Genomic DNA, 25,354 nt, shown 5'->3' on the forward strand with positions numbered 1-25,354 from the left:
ATGAGCCGGTCAAGGCATGTGGGCAAGATCCGGAAACGTCTGGAAGATGTCAAGAACCAGTGGATCCGACCAGCCAGACCTGACTTCAGCGATAATGAGAGCGCCCGGCTGGCCACAGACGCCCTCTTGGATGGGGGTCCAGAGGCTTATTGGCGCGCTCTCAGCCAGGAAGGAGAGGTAGACTTCCTGTCCTCCGAGGAGGCCCAGTACATCCAGGCCAAGGCCAAGGAGCCCCCCAGTGCCCCAGATCCTGCAGGAGGGGCTGAGTCAGGACCCAGAGGACTGGACTCCTGCTCTTTACAGTCAGGTACCTACTTCCCTGTGGCTTCGGAAGGCAGTGAACCAGCTCTGCTGCACACCTGGACCTTGGCTGAGAAGCCCTACATGAAGGAAAAGTCCAGCGCTACCGTCTACTTCCAGATGGACAAACACAACAACATCAGAGACTTGGTCCGCCGCTGCATCTCCCGGGCCAGCCAGGTACACGTGCAGAGCTGGTGTCTGCCCGGCAGTGGGCAGGAAGGAGCGGGACTGGTCAAACGGGGCTGGGGGGCTGCATCCTGTTCTCACAGGCTTGCCCTGGAGCACAGATCCCCGATCCTTGTAACAACCCGAGTCCTAAGCCACTAACGCCTATCCTTGGCACCGTAGACTCGTGTGGGAAGAATAAATCCATTCCTTTGCTCCCTAACCCCTTCCCCACTGCTTGTCAATCAACCCCGAGTCCCCTGCAGATTCTTGAGTCTTTGGCCTCTGGCTTCAGGACTTTGTAGACTCTGCCTGGCTCCTCACCAGCCCTGCTTTTCACTCTGGTTGTGCTTCCAAATGAAGGGGTATGGGGACTTCGTTAGGACATGACCTTACCCTCTTGTCCTCTCAGCCTCTACTTAGATCTGGTGACCCTGTAGCCCTGTATTGGGGAGCTCTATCTTAGCAGAAAAAGGGGTAAGGAGAGGGGACACAGACGTTCCCCTTTCCACGGAGTGCCCATATTTTACTTAGACTCTAGAAAATCCTTCAGAACAGGGGTCCAGCTGACAGGACCTCAGGCATGGAGCAGATGGGTCAGGGGTTCCCAGTGCCCCTGGGTACTCAGGTCTGCTGTGGTCGCCAGTGTCAACTGAGGGCTGGATAGAGGGGGTCACTCTCTGCTTATCCCTTCTTTCCCAAGTACACAACAGAGTTGTGGGTACCCACCCCTCCTTCCTAAAACTGCAGAGGAACAAGGAAGAGAATGAACTCAAGGAGAGAAATCTGTCATCCAGGGTTGGGGGTGTGGCTCTGTGGGAGAGGGTTTGTTTAGCTTAGAAGAGGCCCTAAATTCAATCCCAGTATGTGGGGATGATCATCATAAAGACATTCCTCCCCCCTCCCTCTCCCTCCCTCTCCTTCTCTCTCCCTTTCCCTCCATCTCCTTCTCTCTCCCTCTCCCTCCCTCTGCCCCTCCCCCTCTCCCTCCCCCCCCCCCCCCGTGTTGGTCTTTGTCTCACAAAGCACACATTGATGCTTGTGCTCACCCCCTGGCTATGGTCCCCATGACTGGATCCCCTCCCAGGGTTACAACATTGAATGCAATTTTAAAGTTCTGGGAAAAGCCACCATGGCTGGGGGCCCTGGAGTGCTGTGAAGTCTGGAAATTTAAATAGAAGGTGTCATTGGGTGGAGCCACTGTATAGCAGGGCTGCTTGGGAACTGTATTTCCTGAGATCAGGCCTTGACAGAGGGGCCCAGACAGACAGCCAGGAGGGCTAGCCTGTGACACCTCAGGCAAATGCCTTGACCTCCTGGGGCTCAGCTGCCATGGTGAACTGAGATTCCTTTTGGTCTACTGCTAAGTGTCCTAACTCTGCCCTCTTAAGGGTGGGGCCCGTGCACAGGGAATCCTCAGCCACAGCCCGCACTCCAGGGTCGGTGCAACACCCTAGAAAGTAACCAAGGTTAACTGGGAAGCCCAGCTCCCCGTCTGAGTCTCCCTGCTTCCTTCTCCCCACTTGGCAGCAGTGAAATCTCCCTGTTGGCCTAAGCCCTGCTAAAGCTTCACCCATTTTTATTGCCTGCCAGACATCTGCAGGCTGACTTTGTTATATCCTTCAGACATGCAAAGCTCATATGAGCACACATGCCAGTAACACACACACACATACACAGAGGGAGAGAGAGACAGAGAGACAGGCAGACAGACAGAGACAGACAAAAAGGCTTGGGTGACCTGTTCCCACAGAGATGATGGAGGGGATGGATCCAGCCACCCTGGATCTATGCTGTCATAGAAGCAGGTGATAAACAGAGGGAAGGAAATTGGCTTAATCTCCCCCACTTTCAATAAGGGCAGCCCCTGAGAGGAAAGGGAGGCAGGCTCAGGAGCAGCCTGGCAGGTCCTCTCTAGGGCATTCCCCACCCCAAGAAGCAGGATGTACCCTCCACCCTCCCTCCCTCCAAGCTGAATTCCCTCAGTCCACCCAGCCCAGGAGAGCAAAGCAAAAGTGAAGTCTCCCTGCCTTGGGGAAGTCTCTGAGGTCTTCCTGCCTTAGGGAGGTCTCTGAGGTCTCCCTGCCTTGGGGAAGTCTCTAAGGTCTCCCTGCCTTGGGGAAGTCTCTAAGGTCTCCCTGCCTTGGGGAAGTCTCTGAGGTCTCCCTGCCTTGGGGAGGTCTCTGAGGTCTCCCTGCCTTGGGGAAGTCTCTGAGGTCTCCCTGCCTTGGGGAGGTCTCTGAGGTCTCCCTGCCTTGGGGAGGTCTCTGAGGTCTCCCTGCCTTGGGGAAGTCTCTAAGGTCTCCCTGCCTTGGGGAAGTCTCTGAGGTCTCCCTGCCTTGGGGAAGTCTCTAAGGTCTCCCTGCCTTGGGGAAGTCTCTGAGGTCTCCCTGCCTTGGGGACAAGCTTCAGGTGGGGCAAAGTTCAGTACCTGGGAAACTGACTAAGGCTGACTGCTGAGAAGTGACCTCTCATTTGACAGTCAGAGGCTGAGTAAGAGTTTCCCAGGCAGAGAAGGAAAGGAGGATTCCAGGTAGAGAGAAGCCAAGTAGTCAGGATGGTCTGAGGGGGATATGTATCCTGGCGGTAAGGAGATGCCACCATCTATCCAGTGGGACTCCAGGGCATCACAAGGTCAAAATGAAGGTTGCAAGGCCAGCAACTGTGTATGCCTTATACACTGGATGTAAGAGTGAGACTAGCATTTCTCAAGTTGGGTCACAAGACCCTAAGGGTCCCCAAGACTTCCTAGTGGTACTGTGGTGCTCTGCTTTTTCTGAGCACTTATCTGCAGGGGGAAAAAATTCTTTTTGTTCCCCCTACCATAGGATCTCATATCATTTCTGATCATCCTGTCTCTACCTTTCAAACACTGGGATTGTAGGCATGTACCACCACACTCAGTCTGTGCACTGCTGAGAAATGAACAAAGGGCTTCCTGTATGCAAGGCGGTCACTCTGTCAGTGGAGCTACATCTCAGTCCCCCCCACTCACAGCATAGTGCAGCAGACTGGTGTGGGAGGTATGAGAGACTGCAGTGCTCTGTGGAGGCAGACAGATTAGCAAAAGTGTGAAGCATCAGGGTTGGAGTCTGCTTAGCATGTATGAGGTCCCGGGTTTAGTCCCCAGCACGGCACACAAACACACAACATATGAGGGGGAATGTCATGCTACCTACTACAGTTTTTGAAAATAGTCATTTTTATGAAGGTTGTTTTATGCTATTTGTTTTATAATGGAGTTAATGGCTAATAATTTAAAACAGAAAAAAAACCAACTTTTTTTTCAGATTTAGTTTCTCATCTCAGTAGGTATAATATTCATAGGCAATAGTTCTTGAAGATCATTGATAATCATTAAGAGTGCATCAGGATGCTCTATGGTGTGTGTGTGTGTGTGTGTGAAGTGTAAAGTTTACTAGGTAAATTCAGGGCCAGTAGGGAAACTGAGGAAGAGATAGAGTAAGGTTGTATTCCTGGAAGGGAAATAGAACTGACATATTTCTTTTAATTCTAGAATATTCCTTCTTTATCCCTTTCCCCTCTGTTGTACACAGACAATCAGAGTCCTTGTGAGCAGGATGTTGAGGACATGGGTTTTCAGATTAGGGCATAGGTAGCTGTGACCACATCCCCTTTCTGTGGTCTTCTGCACCTGAAAGCTGTCTGCACCCGGGGAAGCTGAGGACTGGCATTGAGGAAGTGAAACAAACCTGGGGCTGATAGTAGATGCTCATCAAACCTTTGCTGTTGTTACTGTTTGGTGGCTTAAAACAGGAATGTATTCTCGGACAGTTCTGGAAGCCAAAAGGATGGAATGGTGGTACCTGGTGGGTCATACTGTCTCCAAACTCCAGGACAGAATCTTTGCTCCCATCTCTCAGCCTCTGGAGGCTTAGGCCTCTTGATAATCCAACTCTAATCTCTATCTCTGTTTCCATATGACCTCTCCCTCTTCTCCTTGCATCTCCCCTCTGCTATCTTTTATTGTGGCGCAGGGTGTGTGTAGCCCAGGCTGTTCTTGCCTCAGCTGAGATTCCAGTCCTGCACCATGGAAACCCACTTTCTCTGTTAGCTCTCGTCACTGCCAGGGCCCACTGAGTAATCTAGAAGGAACACGCCTTCAGATCTCTCACTTAATTCCATCTGCAAAGACTTCCCAAATGAAGTCTCATTTAGGTTAGGCTATGACCTTATAATTTTGGTGGGAGGAACTGAAGTTCCTACTCTTTAAGGTGACCATGCTACACTCGTTAAGATAACACCTCCCCACCCCAGCCATCGTGAAGGGTAACCTGAGGCAATTACTGGCCTCAGATGAGCCCAGCTGAAAGCTCATCCCAACAAGAAGCAAATGAGATAAACCCAGATGTTGTGTACCCATGTCTACAAGCATCCATAACCTATAAATCGAGATGCCTTGTTATAAACCTGTCACCAATACTGTCTCAGAGAGATGGCTCTGATGCTCTGCAAAGGGCATGGTGTCTTCTGTCTGTGTCTTGAAGGGGTAGTATTATGTCACAACAGAGAAAGAAGACCCTGGACATTTAAACTCCTGTAAATTTAATTTACACACTTTCAGCTCTGAGACAACCGATCATAGTTCTAATGGAGCATGAACATGATTGCTCAAGAACAACTTCTCCACTCCTCCCTTGCACAGATATCCCATCACCTAAGTAGCCAACCTACGCAGGGCCCAGCCACCTCCCTGGCCCGCCCATGAGATGAGGTGTTCTCTTCCCTTGCTACCTCCCAGTTGTTAGTGTTTTCAAAATAAATAAAGCAAAACAAAACAAGACAAAAGCGTTGTGGCAGGGCATATTGACACAGTTGTAATCCTGGCACTTGGAGGCTGAAGTGGAAAGACTGCAAGTCAATGCTTGCTTTGGCTGCACAGTGAGATTCAAAGCAAAATGAAACAAAGTGGCCATGCTTGCACAGGGACCTATTGTTCGCAAGACAATGAAACAATGTTGTTATATGTGCGCTAGTTACTTGTCTCAATGCTATAAGAAAACCAATGAGAGAAACAGGTCTCAAAAGTTCTACAACCTCCCCCAACTCCCCACCATCTGGTGAGCAGGTGTCCAAGCTATGAGGATATTTCGCTGGCAAAAAAAGCAATGCCTAATGTTGGAAAAGAAACTCTTCGCTCTTCCTGTCATGACTACTAACTGGCAGTTACAGTGGAGGGTGACAATTAGGTTATTCTGCTTTTTCTCCCCCTTTTCATTTCACTCATTACTAACACACATTTGTTGAGCTTCAGACCACAAACATACCACTGGGTATTGCAATTTTAACACCATCATCACAATGATCTTTTAAAATGGCTTCCTAATAGTGGAATTGTCAATATACCACAATTTAGGTCTTCAGAAGGAGAATCAATAAATCCAAGCAAACTAAAGGAAATTTGTTGACATGCTTTATGGAAAGGTCAGAGGTAGCTTAGCACAGGGTAGACCCCTGTAATCCCAACACTCAGGGGGTTTCAGATTTGGCTGGAACCAGGTATTCAGGTACTGCTGCTGAGGATACATGCCCACTGCCTGGCCTTGCTTTCTCCAGGGTGTACATGCTTTCTACACCGGGTGCCAGGATCTGTAGCTTATCAACTACACTAAGCAACCAGTTGGATTACCAAAAGACAAACAAAACTGTCTCCGTTTCTCAAGAGTTCCAACAAAAGGCCTGGCATAGTCATGCACCTTAGAACGAGGTGGATGCTGTAACCATCTCTGGACCAGTGGCTACAGTGTTCCCATTGCTCTGCCCTTGGTTTCCTGCTGAGCCTGTGCCCCAGTAGTTGCCAGTAGTAGCTTCATCCAAATCACACTGAGTAGAGAGGAACGAGGATCTATTCAAATTTAACTGGGGTACTATTGACAGAAACAGAAGGAATGGAAATTTGGCTGTCAAGCACACCTCCATGTGCCTCCCATTTGTGGGGTATCTCAGCCAGGTTCTGAGAAGACTGATAATACACAGGCTGGTGAGACATCCAGACTCCTCCATCCCACTGGGGCAGCTCTGTTTGATCTAATTTGAATATGGTTCTCCCACATGGGATGTTGCTGTGTATGAGGAATCCAAGGTGGTGGGGGGTAGCATTAGGGATCAGTGTGATGACTCAGCTGCCAAACCTGAGAATTTGAATTCAATCCTTGAGAGCCACAAAGTGGCCAGAGAAAACCAGCTCCACATTGTCCTCTGACCTCTGCATTCACACAAAGGTACAAGCTACCTGCCCCTGTGCTCCTCCACTCTGTGTGTGTGTGTGTTGGGGCTGGGGGAGAGACATAAACAAATAGATGAATAAAATTGAAAAGATTAAGAACACTCAAAAAGCAGTGGTCTCGTGTGCCTTCTATTGCCAAATGCCCAGGAATACTATTTCATTTCTTTCTGTCCTCTGAGCCTGCTGAGTTCCCTGTTTGGTTTTCTTTTACCTCCATGCTGTCCTCTTAATCTTTCTCCTCAACACTTCTCACTTCAACTTGCCACAGAGGCAGAAACATGCCTAGTCTGGTATGGTGGGGCCAAGACAGGAGCAAGACCTCCCCTTTGGCTCTTCCACATCCTCTAATCCTGCCCTGTCAGACCCTTCCCTACCCTACCCAATCCTCTCTAGTTCAGACCCACTGCCATTTAGAAGTTTCTAGTAGTGCTTGCCCTAACTTCTTTATTAACGGTTCTCTCTCTTGGCTCAGGTCCTGGCCATCCTGATGGATGTGTTCACAGATGTGGAGATCTTTTGTGACATTCTAGAGGCATCCAACAAGCGTGGAGTATTCGTCTGTGTGCTTCTGGACCAGGGAGGTGTGAAGCTCTTCCAGGAGATGTGTGACAAGGTCCAGATCTCTGATATTCATCTCAAGGTAGGAGTTTGGTGACATCTCCAAGGGTATTCTGTATCCATCAGATAGAACAGTGGTAGCTAAGGCCCCATCTCAACATCTGAAAGTCATTTCTTGCTCAAATTCCCATATAGGCCAATCAGCCCTCTTACATCTTATTCAATACTAAGTATGTGGCTTATGAAACAGTAGTGATGGAAAAGAGGGCTAGAGAATTCTGAAGGGTATTGTTAGACTCTGACCTGGATGAGATTTGCACTATTTCCACCTATAATCCTTTGATCTTGATGGATGGATATGTAGACCTTTGAAGTTTCAGTGTGCTGCCAATAAAGCAGCTTACATCCTTCTTTCTTTTACTCAGTTCTAGAAACAAAGCTGATGCACATGACAGCACAGAACCACTCAACGGGCCAGTAGTGTGTGTTCTGAGGGCGGGATGGCGGTGGTGCCGGCATCATCCCACCACTTGGGAGGCAGAAACAGGCAGATCTCTGTGACTTCTGGGACAGCCTGGTCTACACAGTGAGTTCCGGGACAGCCAGAGCAAGTACTGAGAGCTTGTCTTTAAAGACAAAACAAAGAAAAATAGAGAAAGAGGAAGAAGTGTTTTGAACACCCTGACCCCAAGAAGACATTGGTGCTGTTTAACTGGATCTTCCCTTAAGCCTGTGTACCCAAGCACACATAGTTCCCTCTTCTGGTGGGAAGAAATGAAGCACAGAGGTTGGAATTTAATTAGCCATATAGACTTGAGAGCATTGAGTTGAGGTCAAAGTTTCATTCATTCTTTCATGCATGGGTCTAACTAAACAGCTGACATGTGGCCTTTCTGGGTTCCTCTGGTATCTCCCCTTCTTCTCAGACATATCATCAGCTTCTAAAAGCCCATCCCTTCCACACTGATGGAAGGCAGCTAAGTTCGGGGATCTCTCCCGATGACCCTGTCTAGTCACTTGAGGTCTTCCTGGAATTCTCTGGGTCTCTGTTCCTCCACAAAGGGTCATTAAAGTAGACTGAGAGATTAAAGCAGGCCCTGCCTTCACAGGCCACACTTACAGAGCAGTGAGTGTGTCCTCTCACCACCAAGATCTTAGGAGGGGCTTCTGGAAAAGCTGGAGTATCCTTCCCAGAGCCCAGTGGCCCTGGACAGGCACTACTAGGATCCTGGCCATATTCCGCAGCTCTTGGCTACAAACCTAAAGTAAATTTCCACACAGTCCCTGCTTTGCCGTTTCTACAGACTTCCATGGGATCGATCTGAGGCATGGACAACAGATGTTGCTAGGGAGACCAAGATATAAACAGAGTTAGTATTGGGGTTGTGAACATACCTTAGTTCCTTCACCACGCTATCTCCTCTTGTTGTACTTGGCCAGCTCTCTGACCAGCTTACAGTAAGGAATCCACCCACGTCACTATAGCTACAGACTTGCTCCTCTGTGAAGCAGACCCTTTGTGGTCCATGGAGGCCTAGACTAGGGGCACATTGGACTATCAAATCCTTGACTTTCTTTTATTTGCTGTTTTATTTTTGTTGGACTACTACTTTTTTTTTTTTTCTTCATCAGCATCTATTGTCAGAGCAATAGAAAAAAAAAAAAAAACTTGAAAAACTATGCCAACAAAAAATGTAAATGGTATAAAATCTCCCCAAGCTTAGATAAAAGTCTTGGTGAACATCCTTCCAATTTCCTATGCAAATTGTCTCTTTGTGTTTGGGCTGCTGTGGCAGACTGTCATAGACCTGGTGGCTTATTAAACTGTGAGATTTATTTCTCATAGTTCTGGAGACAGAGAGATCTAAAATCAAGATGTCTGCCAAGTCAGCGTTAGGTGAGGCTCTCTGCCTTGTGTGTAAGTGTCGGTCTTACCGTATCTTCATGTGGCATTAAGAGTGAGAGAGCTCTGTTACATAGGGCCTCCTAATCACTTCATAAGGCCCCACTGTCATGAACTAATTAACTCCCAAAGCCCAGCCTCCCAGAACTGGAGATTATGTCTCAACCTAGAAATGGCGGTACATGTTTAGTCGTCGCCTGCATGTTTATCAGAAAATGTGCAGTTAGTAAATGACACCTTGACTTTTCCTACTACAGAACATCTCCATCAGGAGTGTGGAAGGGGAGGTGTACTGTGCCAAATCAGGCAGGAAATTTGCCGGCCAAATCCAAGAGAAGTTCATCATCTCAGACTGGAGGTTTGTCTTATCCGGATCATACAGGTGAGTCGAGGCTTTCTGGCAGTGAGGGGTAAGTGAGGTACCAACTGGATGTTAGCTGCTCCCACCGGCCAGGGAGCTCCCACCTCTTCTTTCTGTCCACAGCTAGAATCCATCAAATCAATGAAGCAAAAAGTGAGAAATGTGACCCCTTCTTGATACTGAAGTTGGACATAGACCTCATTTTACCCTCTCGGGTCCCTTAGGTTTGTTTTGTTGTGTGTGGGCCTGACTCACTTTGCTTTCAATTTTCTTATTTTGTATGTGTGAGTTGGAGGAATAAGTTATGGAGGTCAAAGGTCTTCTTCCTGGCTCTCCACCTTAGCTTTTGAGGCAGGGTCTCTCACTGAGCCCAGTATTCAGCAATAGTTGCAGTATCTGGCCAGGGTTTCTGTCTGCTCCCTCCCCGGGTTGGTTTGCCCACACATGTGACCACGCCTGACTTTTTCATATGGGTACAGGGGACCCTAAGTAAGTTCTTCATAGTGGGCTGTTTACTAACTGAGCCATTTCCCTTCCAAACTTTTATTATTTTAACACAACCGATTTACCCAGATTTACAGAGTTCACCTACTGAAATGTGCAGTTCAGTTCTCCTTGCCTTACTTACAGCGTTGCTTAACTTCAGCATCACGGTCACTTGTCACCATAAGAAAGCCCATTCCTACTGGTGGCCACTCCCAGATCCACCTACCAAGAACCAGCTAGAAACTGGTTCACTGTTAACCACAAATCTACTCCCTGTCTCAGTGGGTTAGCCTCATGTAGACTTTTTGTAGGGATAGAGTTATGGAGACTGCCTTCCTTCACTGAGCACAGTGTTTTGATGGTGTGCTGTATGGGCGGTGAGTGCAGCGAATTGGGATGGTTTACGCTTTTCCAACCTTGTGAATGATTCAGGTGTACCACCTTTTTGTGGAGTTATTTGTAATTCTCTTGAGTGTGTTTCTAGTAATACAATTGCTGGGTATTAATTTGGGGTTTCTACTTGTGATGAACGAATAGAGATCCATTCTGAAGTAACTGTGTCACGTGTGCTTCTCCAGTGTCTGAAGGCCCCAGTTCCTCTGATCGTGGACAGTGTGTGGAATGGTTGTCCCTCTGTTCCACCACCCTGGACACGTACACCCTCCCTGTATTTGATTTGCATTTTCCTGGGGGCAATGTTGATACCTTCTGCTTGTTGACCCTTCACGTGTCTTCTTTAGAGCTTCCATTTGTTTTAAAACATGCCGAGACGTGGACACTAAACATCTGGTTATCCCTTTAATCCAACAATGCTAAAAAACCAGAGATACCACTATGCAGTCTGAGGGAGGCCACCACTAAGGGGCCCACTAAACCCTCAGGCAAGGATGAGTGAGCAGAAAGGGAAATGATGAGAGAAAACATAAAAAATGAGCTTTCTTTGGCTTATTAATGCATGTTAATACAAATCTTACTTTTCATGGCATTGATATCACTAATATTTGCATAATGTCTCACTCTATTTGTGTAGCTATAACAAAAATACTGTAAAATTGGGTAGCTTATAAATAATATAGATTTATGTTTTGCAGTCTTGAAGACTAGCAAGTCCAGATTCAAATTGGTAACCAATGTAGTGCCTAACAGGGGCCTATTTCCTGGTTCTCAGATGTTGTCTTTTTATTAGTAGCTTTTGATAGCTATCATCTAGACAAAACCAAAAATGTCAGATATAAATCTTTACTGAGAAGATCATGGATTACCATTCCAATCTTCTGTCTCCTACCTCATCCTCAGCCAGCAGATTATAGGGAAAAGAGGAACGAAATCTATTGTTCTAAATTATGCCTGCCCTGCTGTCAGGTGGTCTGCCCCTCCCAGTCAGGCTGTCTGTGCCTCTGTCAGGGTGTCTGTTCCTCTGTCAGGTTGTCTGCCCCTCTGTCAGGTTGTCTGCACCTCTGTCAGGCTGTCTGCCCCTCTGTTAGGCTGTCTGCCCCTCTGTCAGGTTGGCTGCACCTCTGTCAGGGTGTCTGTTCCTCTATCAGGTTGTCTGCACCTCTGTCAGGCTGTCTGCCCCTCTGTCAGGCTGTCTGCCCCTCTGTCAGGTTGTCTGCCCCTCTGTCAGGCTGTTTGCCCTTCTGTCAGGCTGTCTGCACTTCTGTCAGGCTGTCTGCACCTCTGTCAGGCTGTCTGCCGCTCTGTCAGGCTGTCTGCTCCTCTGTCAGGCTGTCTGCCCCTCTGTCAGGCTGTCTGCACCTCTGTCAGGCTGTCTGCTCCTCTGTCAGGCTGTCTGCCCCTCTGTCAGGTTGTCTGCACCTCTGTCAGGGTGTCTGTTCCTCTGTCAGGTTGTCTGTTCCTCTGTCAGGTTCTCTGTTCCTCTGTCAGGTTGTCTGCACCTCTGTCAGGCTGTCTGCTCTTCTGTCAAGTTGTCTGTTCCTCTGTCAGGTTGTCTGCTCCTCTGTCAGGTTGTCTGCCCCTCTGTCAGGTTGTCTGCTCCTCTGTCAGGCTGTCTGCCCCTCTGTCAGGTTGTCTGCCCCTCTGTCAGGCTGTCTGCACATCTGTCAGGTTGTCTGCCCCTCTGTCAGGTTGTCTGCACCTCTGTCAGGCTGTCTGCCCCTCTGTCAAGCTGTCTGCCCCTCTGTCAGGTTGGCTGCACCTCTGTCAGGGTGTCTGTTCCTCTATCAGGTTGTCTGCCCCTCTGTCAGGGTGTCTGTTCCTCTATCAGGTTGTCTGCCCCTCTGTTAGGCTGTCTGCCCCTCTGTCAGGCTGTCTGCCCCTCTGTCAGGTTGGCTGCACCTCTGTCAGGGTGTCTGTTCCTCTATCAGGTTGTCTGCACCTCTGTCAGGCTGTCTGCCCCTCTGTCAGGCTGTCTGCCCCTCTGTCAGGTTGTCTGCCCCTCTGTCAGGCTGTTTGCCCTTCTGTCAGGTTTTCTTTTCCTCTGTCAGGTTGTCTGCTCCTCTGTCAGGTTGTCTGCACCTCTGTCAGGCTGTCTGCCCCTTTGTCAGGCTGTCTGCCCCTCTGTCAGGCTGTCTGCCCCTCTGTCAGGTTGTCTGCCCCTCTGTCAGGCTGTTTGCCCTTCTGTCAGGCTGTCTGCACCTCCGTCAGGCTGTCTGCCCCTCTGTCAGGCTGTCTGCTCCTCTGTCAGGCTGTCTGCCCCTCTGTCAGGTTGTCTGCACCTCTGTCAGGGTGTCTGTTCCTCTGTCAGGTTGTCTGTTCCTCTGTCAGGTTGTCTGCACCTCTGTCAGGCTGTCTGCTCCTCTGTCAAGTTGTCTGTTTCTCTGTCAGGTTGTCTGCTCCTCTGTCAGGCTGTCTGCCCCTCTGTCAGGCTGTCTGCCCCTCTGTCAGGTTGTCTGCCCCTCTGTCAGGCTGTTTGCCCTTCTGTCAGGCTGTCTGCACCTCCGTCAGGCTGTCTGCCCCTCTGTCAGGCTGTCTGCTCCTCTGTCAGGCTGTCTGCCCCTCTGTCAGGTTGTCTGCACCTCTGTCAGGGTGTCTGTTCCTCTGTCAGGTTGTCTGTTCCTCTGTCAGGTTGTCTGCACCTCTGTCAGGCTGTCTGCTCCTCTGTCAAGTTGTCTGTTTCTCTGTCAGGTTGTCTGCTCCTCTGTCAGGCTGTCTGCCCCTCTGTCAGGTTGTCTGCTCCTCTGTCAGGCTGTCTGCCCCTCTGTCAGGTTGTCTGCCCCTCTGTCAGGCTGTCTGCACATCTGTCAGGTTGTCTGCCCCTCTGTCAGGTTGTCTGCACCTCTGTCAGGCTGTCTGCCCCTCTGTCAGGCTGTCTGCCCCTCTGTCAGGCTGTCTGCCCCTCTGTCAGGTTGTCTGCCCCTCTGTCAGGCTGTTTGCCCTTCTGTCAGGCTGTCTGCACCTCCGTCAGGCTGTCTGCACCTCTGTCAGGCTATCTGCTCCTCTGTCAGGCTGTCTGCTCCTCTGTCAGGCTGTCTGCCCCTCTGTCAGGCTGTCTGCACCTCTGTCAGGCTGTCTGCTCCTCTGTCAGGCTGTCTGCCCCTCTGTCAGGTTGTCTGCTCCTCTGTCAGGTTGTCTGCACCTCTGTCAGGGCGTCTGCCCCTCTGTCAGGTTGTCTGCACCTCTGTCAGGGTGTCTGTTCTTCTGTCAGGCTGTCTGCTCCTCTGTCAGGTTGTCTGTTCCTCTGTCAGGTTGTCTGCTCCTCTGTCAGGCTGTCTGCACCTCTGTCAGGTTGTCTGCACCTCTGTCAGGCTGTCTGCCCCTCTGTCAGGTAATCTGTCCCAATGTTAGATGGTCCTTCTTGTCCCTGAGATTCTGCTTCTTCTCGTTAGGATTTCTCTCTGTAAAGTGAGAGGGAAGACTCCCATCCATTAAGACCACTGAGCTTTCCATTCAGCTTTGGCCTGACGTTTGACACATAGATAGAAAGTTACCCCAGAAAATAGTATTATCAGGGTGTGGGTGCTAAGCCACATGTAGATTCATTCTTATAGAATCCAGTACAAATGCACGTTTATAAACAAATTTTAAGAAAGAAATAAAAAGAAAAAAAGGACATAACTGCTCCTAGGTATGGTGGAGGAGAAATTTTTACTATAGGAATGTGACAGAGCACAGACAGAGGCAGGGACAGCTGGGAAAGTCCAGAGTGGATATGTCCAAATTGAGTTGGGCTATGTGGGGAGGGGAGATTGGAGAACCAAATATCAAAAGTAAAAGAAGGGTGGGTGTCCAAAATGTCTGGACTTTAGAAAGAAAAGGCACTGGGGGAAGGGCAGCACACCCCGGGCTGCAGAGTCAGGGTAGAGTGCGGTATGTGCTGGACGTACTCTGTTCCAGGACTGAAGGATCTGGGAAGCCCTGAAGGGACAGGTCTACTTTAGTTAAGTAGGCACCTCAGCCTTTTGTCTCAGGTTTAAAAATTAACAACAATATACACTATGAAATGCCCCTAACATTTTCACTAGGAAAAGCTGTACTCACTTCCCACAGTAAAAGGGATTCGGGAGGTCTCCATGTCCCTTTTGTAAGGGCACTCATGGGTTACTTTTCTTTATTGTGTGCATGACATGTGACAAAGACGATTTCAAAGGAGAGAAGGATTTGTTCAAGTTTATGGACATGGGGGGTTGTTACAGTTCATCATGGTAAGGAAGGCGTGGTGAGTGAGGTTTCTCATAAGGAAGGCACCGGAAACTTATAACATAGCCCTTATGTTTTGGTGGCTATATTAATCAACCCTTTTGATGCTGGGACCAAAGAAGAAGCTTAAGTGAGCAAAGGTTTATTCTGGCTCATGTCCAGGGCACACCCCCCATGGCAGGGAAGGAATTACTGAGGCTTGAGGCACCTAGTCATACTACGCGCAGGGTCAGGAGGCAGGAGGTATGAATGCTGATGCCCTGCCTGCTTTCTCCTTTGTCTGAATACAAGACCCAGCCCACAATGCTACCACCTCAGTTAGGCTGGATCTTCTCACCTCAATTCGCCAGGCTTAGCTAATCCTTCACAGGCTTGCACGGGCTTGTCTCCTATATGATTCACGATCCTATAAGGCTGACAATATTAATCTTCACGGTGGTTGCTCAGGTTAGATGCATGTTGGACTGTAATTCCCAGTGGCTGCCATCCCACCAACCCACTTTCTAAAGTTTCCATAACCTCCCAGAACTGTGCTATGGGCTGGGGATAAGTTCAAACAGATAAGCCCCTGAAAGGCATTTCAGATTCAAACCATGACGAGCACTTAACTCATTCCTGAGGGCTCCACTCTGATGACTCGATCACTCGTTCAAGCCCCGCCCCAAAATGGCATCTCATTAAGGATTAGGATTTTTATTCAGTTTGTGGCTTTTGGAGAGACATAAACAACTGAGCTCTGACACAAACATCCTTTTCCCAGACCATTTGTATTAGTCAGCAACATATCAGAGGCGGCATCACTAGCTCTGTACAGAGAAAAGTTTTATATAGTTTACAGTTTGGGAAGATTAGCCCAGCCTCTGGCGAAGGTGGTACATTCTGGCAGGACCGTGAATAGAAGCCGATGCTCACACCAAAAAATAGTGTGAGAAACAACGGGAAGGCAGGATCACACCCCTTTTTATTATGTAATTTGTGTATTCGGGTGTTTGCTTCTACGCATGTCTGTACACCATGTGGTACCTGGCGCCTAGAGAGGCCTGAGAGGCCACCAGACACCCTGAAAGAGTTAAAGATGGTTGAGCCACCATGTGGTCCTCTGGAAAGGCAGCCAGTGCCATCTTTCCAGCCTGCTCACAATGCCTTTTAAAGGCATACCTCCCAATAACCTACAGTCCTCTAATTAAGCCCAGCCCACTAAAATTTGACAGCCCACCGTACTATCAGTCAAGGGAGCAAGGCTGTAATACATGGGTCTTTGCCAAACACTACTCCTATCCAAGCCTAGTGCCAGTGTCTTCAAACTGTTGTATTGACAGATGCCCTTAATATAAGAATGCCCTGAAGGAGTGAAGTTTTTGAGATTCATACCAACTATGACATGCGTCAGCAGTTTTGTCCCTTTTACAGCCCAGCAGTATTCCCCCGTATGGATGTAGCACACTTTGCTCAACCGTGTATCCACTCACAGGGATTTTACCAGTCTGGCAGTCACACTCTGGGACACTTTCCTTCTCCAACTGGGGCTTTGCTTCAGTGGCAAGAAAAGAGATGGTAGCCAACTGCTGGAAGAGCCGACGGTTGCCCTAACCTGAGAGATTTGCCTGTTAGAACCCATCTTTCCTCAGGACCACAGAGTAGTTAAAGAATTACCAGGACCCTGAAGAAAATGTATCCCCCATGCATTCCCCAGGGCATCTCACACTGGGGCAGAGACCAGGCTGAAGCTAGGACACCAGTGAAGGCTCTCACCTCCCAGGAAGTTCCCATGACCTGTCTTGCTGCTGAATCACAGTGAAACCCCCAAACTTGACCACTCTGTGGGTAGGAAGAAAGGTTTATCGAGGGTCCGACTGCCAAAGCTGTCTCTCAGGGGCATAGAGAACAACAAAGGCAGGCAGGACCTTGCTAGTTTTAAGGGGACTGTTTGCAGTTGACGTGAGCAGGAACAGCCTGGGAGTTAGAGTTGCCGGAAGAGGGGTTGCAGGGCAGAAGAACCTGGAAACTAGCGTGGAGACTGATCTGTGTGAGCTTGTTTGAGTTAGTCCGGTGTCGGTGCTCATTGCTGGAGGATGGAGGCTGGAGGAGAGACAGGAAAGTGATGGGTTTTCCTGACAAACAGCAACCAGCTTCACAGGCTTCCTGCTAGCAGTCTGTCTGTCTGTCCAGAGTCCAGTCTAAGCTGACTCCAGACTGTCAGGGCTTCCTACTGTCTGCAGAATGGTTTGGGGGCCTTCTTTGACCTCTACGTGTTTACTGGACCTTGTTTAATCTTTTCTATAAAATGTCAATACTGTTAACAAAGGAGACAGAAAGAAACTAAAAGCTTTCACCAAAATTGTGACTGAATTCACCTCCCTTTGTTAATTCTTGTCCCCCAGTTTTCTTTTGCTGTGAGCACAAGGCACAGATCTCAGATTCCAGACTCCCTGGTAGCAGTGTTTGGCAAGCCAGTCAGGAGTGTTGTGAAGTCCAAGCTTGCAGTTGGAGTACTGGGGGATCCCTAGCAGCTGGTGGGATCCCGAAATTCTTTCTCTTTCTTGGTGCAGTGTTGGCTACATACATATATATATGTAAGACCCAAATGGAGTCTTATCTACTTGGATACTGTCATGAATGAAGCTAGAGATCGGAGATTGATGCAAAAGCAAGAGGATTATTAGTCCAGTGCACTAGGGTGGCTGACATCCAGGAGAAGTGACCCCAAACTTCCCCTTAGTACATTTTTTATACATTTTGTAAAGGGGGGCTTTAGCAGTGGTGATTAGGCATGCAAGCATTGGTGGGGTCAATTGACTTTTAAGGTGATTGGCTGCTGCCAACTTGAGCCACATTGGGGTTCTCAGCCCACATTCCAGGGGCTAAGCTGTGCTGAGATTTCCCAACCCTCACTCTAGGGGCTAAGCTGTGCCAGAATAGGAGCAGGTGTCTAGATAAGGTTGGGACATTTCTTCTGGAGAGGAAGGGCTGCTTGGTGTCCTGGAGACATTCCAGGAACTGTGGCGAGATAAGATTGAAGTATTCCTTCTTGGAGGGGAGGGGTTACTCAGTGCCTTGAGGATGGTGGAAAATTACTAGCCTTTTCCTTTCATTTGGAGAGAGAGAGAGATGCAACTCATTGATAAGCTGGCTAAGGAAATGGTTCTTCTATTTTCTGACATGCTTTCTCATTTGAAAAGAAAACTTTGTTTTTGTGGTGTATAAACTCTCACAGTTTGGGCTTTTCCTGTTCAGCTGGCACTCATTTTTAAAGAGATTTGAGAGAACCAAGGATTGTTTGGAATCCTTATCAATTAGAATCTTCCGTTTCATTTGAAAATTGTGGAGTAAAGATTTTATGTCTGGACCATTTGGCTCTACGTGTGTTTTATCCGATGCTGTGCAATAAAGATTCCACATTTGGGGCTTAACAAGCAGTGTGGAAATCACCCTTGGATTGTAGGGTATTAGTTTGAGCTATTTTCCACTTAGATTCTATAAACTCTGCATGAGTAACTGGCTGGGGAAGGTTCTGGCAGGCACCGAGCACTGTGGTTGCATACTTAAATCCACTAGACCAAAGCTTGACCTGCCCTTTGAATTTCTGAGTCACTTAACAGCCTGAGGATATTTCCTCTTTATATTTCTTTTCTTAGCTGGTCTGTGGCAAACTGAGTTTATGTAATTTTGTGTGTTATGTTGTGTGTTGTTCTGATACGCCTTTCTGTGGCGATGTAGTAGAGAAAGGTAAAAGATCTGGTGCCTCGGAAGCAGCTGTTAGAAAACAGAATCTGCCAGTGCTCTCTGCCTATTCTGTGTGACTCCAAATGACTAGAACTGCAACAGAGGATGTCTGACCCCAGGGTGTGCAGGGGTGTCATAAGGAATCATGTCATGAGATTGTCTTTGTCCTGGATGGAAGGAGCTTCAGTAGCTCATTGCATATCCGGAGAACATGGGCCTGGTGTACTACAGTAAGCCCCAAGTGTTAAAGATTTCAGAAGGCACAGAAAGAGGGGTCTTCAACATATTAATGACACTCTAGGAAAATGTCCCCGCCACACTGACCCCACACTACTGACCCAAAACACTTCCCAACTACCAAGTGCTTCAGACATCATGAAACCCTAACCAAACGAGTCTGAAGACAGCAAAACTTAATGTAATGCTGTAATTGATGGAAATACTAAGCAGCCTCCTCCAGCTGCTGTGCTTGCTTCTCTTTAGTCTTAAGCTTACTAAAGTTGCTATTCTTGGTGTATCTAATTTAAACATGTTTTTGCATCTCTATGGAGGCACTTTTACATAATTTTTAGACAGCAGTTAGAGTGTTAATTAATTATACAAACTATTCCCTCTTGAGTGTCTGTGTACGGTTTCTCTCCACTTCTTCTGCTATCTCTTATAAACACCAGTTATTCAGGGCCTGTTAGAGTTACCACAAGGAAGAGAGAGGGTCAAGGAACATTGTTCTTTGGAAATGTGCTGAGGTAATGGATGGAAATAGATAGATGATGATAAATGGATAATAAATGATAGGCTGGTTCTGTGTCAACTTGACACAAGCTGGAGTTATCACAGAGAAGGAGCCTCAGTTGAGGAAATGCCTCCATGAGATCCAGCTGTAAGGCATTTTCTCAACCAGTGATCAAGGGGGAGGGCCCAGCCCATTGTGGGTGGAGCCATCCCTGGCCCAGCCCATTGTGGGTGGAGCCATCCTTGGGCTGGTAGACCTGGGTTCTATAAGAAAGCAGGCTGAGCAAGCCAGGGGAAGCAAGCCAGTAAGTGACATCCCTCCATGGCCTCTGCATCAGCTCCTGCTTCCTGACCTGCTTGAGTTCCAGTCCTTCCTTTGGTGATGAACAGCCATGTGGAAGTGTAAGCTGAATAAAACCCTTTCCTCCCCAACTTGCTTCTTGGTCATGATGTTTGTGCAGGAATAGATACCCTGACTAAGACAGACAGGCAGACAAACAGACAGACAGACATATAGGTAGATAGTCAGATGCATGTATAGACAGACAGTCAGATGGACAAAAGAGACAAATGTTGTTGCTGAAGGGGCTGTGAGAGTCTAAAGCAAAGGACTCCATAGAACTGGGCCTGTGAGGACCCGTGCCACCCTCTGCCAGGCCCCTCCCACATCAAAGGATACAAATCTGCTGATCTTTAACGTTTCACCATCTAATCTCCAATTTGGTCTGTTTTCACTTGTGAACTAGGTCAACACAATCTTATGTGTCACATCTTCCCTCTAAAGAATAAGAACTTGAGTTTTTTGGCTCCTGTTCCTACCCAGAATTGGAACAGTCTTCCATGTTGGCTTAGTCTTTCATGCAAAATGCAACAGTGCTCCATTAGGTGGTTGGGCAGATCAAGGAAATGACAAAGGCAGATACTTAACTGTCTGGCATGAGATACATAAAAACGTTTCTTCAAGACGTTGGTATTGGGGTGGTGTGATGACTCAGTGGGTAAAAGCATGTCTGGCATAAGCCCAATGACCTCATTCCATTTCTGAAACCCACAGTGGAAGGAGAGAATGAACCCCTGAGTATTGTCCTCTGGGGAACATTGGTCCTCTGGGGAACATTGTTGTTCTTATGGGGTTGCAAACCCCTTCAACTCCTTCAATTCTTTCTTCAGCTCTTCCACTGAAGGTCCCTGTTCTTAGTTCAATGGTTGGCTGCAAGCATCCACCTCTGCAGAGCCTCTCAGAAGACAGCTACATCAGGCTCCTATCAGCATGCACTTCTTGGCATCAGCAATATTATCTGGGTTTGGTGGCTGTATCCTCAGGTGGGGCAGTCTCTGGATGGCCTTTGCTTCAGTCTCTGCTCCAAGCTTTTATTGTTAAGAATAGTTTTTGCTCTCTTGGGTTTTCTGTTATTTTAAATAAATTTTCAAATTGCTCTTTCTATCCTCCTGCCTCAGCACTCTGGATGCTTGGATTACAGCATGCATGAGCCACCATATCTAACATCATTTAAATTTTTAAAAAGTGTGAGGTGGTAGTTTTGAGATGTATGTTAGTGTGTCTTTGCCTGCCACACACTAACATACAACAATATCAACCAACCAGCGCTCCCAGGGACTAAACCACTATCCAAAGAGCACACATGGACAGACCCATGGCTCCAGCTGCACATGTAGCAGAGGATGGCCTTGTTGGGCATCAAGGGAAGAAGCCCTTGGCCCTGCCAAGGCTCGATGCCCCAGAGTAGGGGAATGTCAGGGCAGGCAGGCGGGAGGGGTGGGTGAACACCCTCATAGAAGCAGGGGGAAGGGAAATGGGATAGGGGTTATGGAGGGGAACCCGGGAAAGGAGATAACATTTGAAATGTAAATAAAATATATCCCATAAAATCAGAAAAAAGAGATAATTACATCTCCCTCCCCTTTCTTCCCTTCAAATCCTTTTATAATGCTGAATTTTTATTTTTATTTTTATTATTTTTTTATTTTTATTGAAAGTAGATATTTTAATTTAACATATCATGTTTCCCCATCGTATATGCCTCCCAGCTTCTCCTCTCCTTTCCCCCACGCCTTCCTATTTCTCAATAAAACAAACAGACTTCTAAGGAAGAATAAGCAATATACCACAACAAATGTAATAAAATAAAACAAGATGAAGCATACAAGAAATGTGGTCACATCTTAGCTTTGTAAAATTAAAAGAAAAACCCTAAAAGACTGCACATATGTTTTTTAAAAACAACTAAAATTAAAATATTCATTTTAAGAATAAATGTGAATGTAAAGCGTTGTTTCCAATCATAAACTAGGAAGGCAGGGATTGGTGGAATGGTTTGAGTCTAAAATGTTCCCCACAGCTAGTGTTTCAGGTGTTAATTCTCCAAGCAGTGGTGCCACTTAGGAGGGCTGAGGAACCTGTAGTGGGCGGGGCCTAGATTGTGGAACTAGGCTGAATGAGGTGTGTCTTCCACAGGTTATAGTCTGGCCCTGATTTTAGCTTGCGCTCTCTCTCCTCAGTCCTTCGGAATATGAACAGCTCCACAACATGGCTCAGCCTTAGAATACTGCTGAATCCCATGCCACAGCCTGAATAGCGCCGGGCCTTCACCATTGCAGACTAAAACCTTCTTTGTCTCTAATGGATGTTTTGGTCCTAGCAATGAAAGAATATTTAACACATTCCACTGACCTTTCCTAGCTCAGGACCCTAGGATGAGGCTGCTGGGAGGTCAATGGGACTGGGTGTGGGCTATCATCCAGAGGCTAGGTTGGTGAGCTGGCTCAGTGGGTAAGGCACTTGTGCAAGCCTAATGAATCAAGTTCTACCCCCAGATCAACCAGGAAGGAGAGATGTCTCTGTCTGTGCACACATGTACCATAATGGTACACAAACAAGATTTTTAAGGTGTCTAGCTTTAATTTCAGGCCATGCTGGTAACATTATGTAAACCAAAAAAACAAATAGATCTGTGCATTAAGTAGTTCTTCGAGAGAGGCCAGGAAGCACAGTGGGTAGCTACCAGAAGAGGGTCCAATCTCAGTAAACCACAGACATCACGTCTTCCCCTGGGTTTAGTGAGAGAAGTATGAGCAAAGTCCTGTGATACACAGATGCAGAGTGGTGTGTGTGTGTGTGTGTGTGTGTGCATGTGTGTGTGTGTGTATGTGTGTGTGCATGTGTGTGTGTATGTGTGTGTGCATGTGTGTGTGTATGTGTGTATGTGCATATGTGTGCGTATGTGTATGTATGTGTGTGTGTATGTGTGTGTATGTATATGTGGTTGTGTGTGTGTATATGTGTGTGTGTATGCCTGTGCACATGCCTGTGTGCATGTGTGTGTATGTGTGCATGCACTCACATGTGTTTGAGAGTATGTGCACAGGAGATAAATGGCCCAAGATAAGGAACAGTTCTCAACCTGTAGGTCATAACCCCTTTGGTCAGATGACCCTTTCACAAGGGTCACCTAAGACTCACAACTCCTGTCTGATTCCAAACACTGCAAGATTGGTTTTCAGTCTAAGCCAAGCCTGGTCGTTCACTTGCCTCCTGACTAGCCTGAGATCAGCCCCAGAAGCTCACCTCTCCAGGTTGTGGGTGCTCTTGAGTGGAAGGAGAGGTTTAAACAAAGCGTCCCAGTTGTTCCAAGGACTATCCTAGCCTGTGTGGACCTGTCCTGATTCATGGCATAGGAAACCCCACCTGGGGTCTGGGGCCAGGACAGAAAGGCAAGGCAGGCAGAGAGGCTGGACGCCGGAGGCCTGTCACTCCTCAGTCTGACACTGCCCATACTTTGGGGACTCTGATGTTTTCTGGCTATTCCCCCTGGCATTGCTCTACCTACGGATGGCCTATTTGTGTAAGTAGCCCAGGATGCCTAGCTCCTCTTGGTGGGGCATCTTCCCTGCCCTCAGGGGTGCTTTCTATCCAAGACAGAGAAATATTTGGTAAAATAAGAGAATCATAGAAATAAGGCATAAATGCCTCAAATATATTGTTTTCACTTAATGTCTCTAAATGGGGTATCAAGACCTGTCCTTGGGGTTCAGCCCTGGGTGTTTGAGGGGCTTTCTCTCAAAAATGGAGCTATAGATACTCAGGTCCCCGTGGGCTCACCATATATCCCATTTTGCACATCTCAAAGAGTAAAATGGGCTAAGTCCTCATTCAAGAGCACTATTTACTTATTTATTTATTTATTCATTCATTCATTTTTATTATTTACTTATTTTATGGGATCTTATTGTATAGCCCAGGCTGGTCTGGAAGTCACCATGATCCTCCTGCCTCAACTTCCTGAGCACTGAGATAAAAGGCCACATTTATTAGCCTGAAGGACAGTTTAGATTTTCACAGAAATACAGCAGGCCATCCGACACCCAGCCACCTTTCTTCCTGCTTGGGGAGGTGGTCTCTGTAAGTACTGGCAAAAGGCAGGTACCCCATCTTACAGGAGGGACACTGAAGACCCCTCACTCCAACTATCAGGTGACTCCTCTGAGGACAGAGGAGGCAGAGAGGACTCAGGCCACACTTAGCCAGTTTCTGACCCTTGAGGTGTGTGTGTGTGTGTGTGTGTGTGTGAGTGAGTGAATGCGTCTGTCTGTCTATGTGGATGGGTGGGTACATGACCAGTCTTAGGAACCTTGAAGCCTATGACTTACTCAGTCAACCCAGTGACTCGTCTGCAAGCACGTCCTGGTCTCTGAGCCTTGGCTGCCATTTGTAAAAGGGAAGACAAAGCTTTGCAGGCTTGTGTAAGCAGCTGTCAGGGCTTCTGCTGCGATGTCCCTGCCCGTGCAGTAGACCTGGTGAGCGGCTCTGAGGGCCGCATACAAACCCAAGACTGATGCTGTGGTTCTTCCCCTCTCCCTCCAGCTTCTCTTGGCTCTGTGGACACGTGGACAGGAACATCCTCTCCAAGTTCACGGGCCAGGCGGTGGAGCTGTTCGATGAGGAATTTCGACGCCTCTACGCCTCCTCCAAGCCCCTGATGGGTCTGAAGTCCCCAAGGCTGGTTGCCCCACTCCAACCTAGCAAGGGCCCAGAAGCCCCCAATGGCCGCCTCAGTGGCAGCAGTGACTCTGCCAGTGACCGCACCTCCTCCAACCCCTTCAGCAGCCTGTCGGCCAGCAGCAATGCCCATAACCAGACTCTGTCCTCATCCTCAGGGCCGGGGAGTCCCCTGGCCCCCATCCCGCCCGCGGTTCCAAGGCTGCAGACCTATCACAGCACCCGGAGAGCCGTAGCCCCACAGGCTCTTTTGGTCCCCATGAGGCCCCATGAGGGAGCAGCAGTTCCGTACAGCAGCCTCATGGCCTACAGGCCCACCCGGCTGCAGCTGCAGCAGCTCGGCCTGGTGCCCAGGGTGACTCACCCCTGGAGGCCTTTCCTACAGGCCTTGCCTCATTTTTGAAGGGGCCTTTCTCCTCGATGAGCACTGCTAAATTTTCTGGCTCGAAGGCTATACCCTAAGGACCAATACGATTGAGCCTGATTCCCTATGAGCTAAAAGCACTGAGGGTGGGGTTGGGGGGATGGGTTATTGCTTACCTTTGAATGTAGGCCTACTTAACCCATTCCAGATGATTCCAGAGAGGCAGGGGAGAGACCTCAATGACAAGATGTGACTAAGAACCACTGTGTTCCAAATGCCATTCTGGATTTGATACTGATGTCTCCATAATGTAAAATTAACCAGCCTAAGTTTTATAAACAGGCTCCACTCCCTCAGAGATTCAGAAAGGAAAGATTCAGGAACACTTTGGGTGTTTCTGGTAGAAAATGCTTCTCCCCATTAAGTGTCTTAAAACTGGGGCTCCCTGGATCTGATGGATTAGTTAGAAATGAGACCCCAAAAACTTTCTGTGATTATGTGGAGCCACCTGAAACTGCTGCCTACAGGGATGGGACAGCCTGAGGAAGCTGGAAGTTTCCATCCCACAAGGCACTTTAGCAAACTCTGGCTCTGGTCTGGAAGGCCCTGAAGTCTGAGCTGCCTATGGAAACATGTGTGTCATGACTGGGAATGGCCTGGGGCAGTCACCTGCCTGCAGCTCTGGGGCCTCTTCTTCTCCTGGGATGCCCTGTGAAATAAACACGGAACCCTCACAAGCTTTTCACTGGTTCCTTCCTAGAGAATGTGACAGCCACTCCTCTGTTGGGACAGATAAAGGCAGGGAAGAAGACAAGACAGACAGATAAGCTCCAGGCTAGTCCAGGCAAAAAAAGGCAGGTGCCTAGAACCTGGGACACACACACACACACACACACACA

General features: G+C 48.2%; 1 protein-coding gene across 1 annotated transcript; it reads left to right on the top strand.

Annotated features, from left to right (window-relative positions):
* FAM83A (family with sequence similarity 83 member A) lies at positions 1 to 24,494 on the top strand (the record flags this gene model as incomplete). Its single annotated transcript, XM_080909446.1, has 4 exons — positions 1 to 480; positions 7,188 to 7,355; positions 9,434 to 9,558; positions 23,957 to 24,494. 4 exons carry the CDS (start codon positions 1 to 3, stop codon positions 24,492 to 24,494), a joined length of 1,311 nt encoding a protein of 436 aa, XP_080765572.1.
* Positions 24,495 to 25,354: the final 860 nt, after the last annotated feature.

This window comes from Micromys minutus, assembly GCF_963924665.1.
Source record: "Micromys minutus genome assembly, chromosome: 33".
NCBI classification, from domain to species: Eukaryota; Metazoa; Chordata; class Mammalia; order Rodentia; family Muridae; genus Micromys; species Micromys minutus.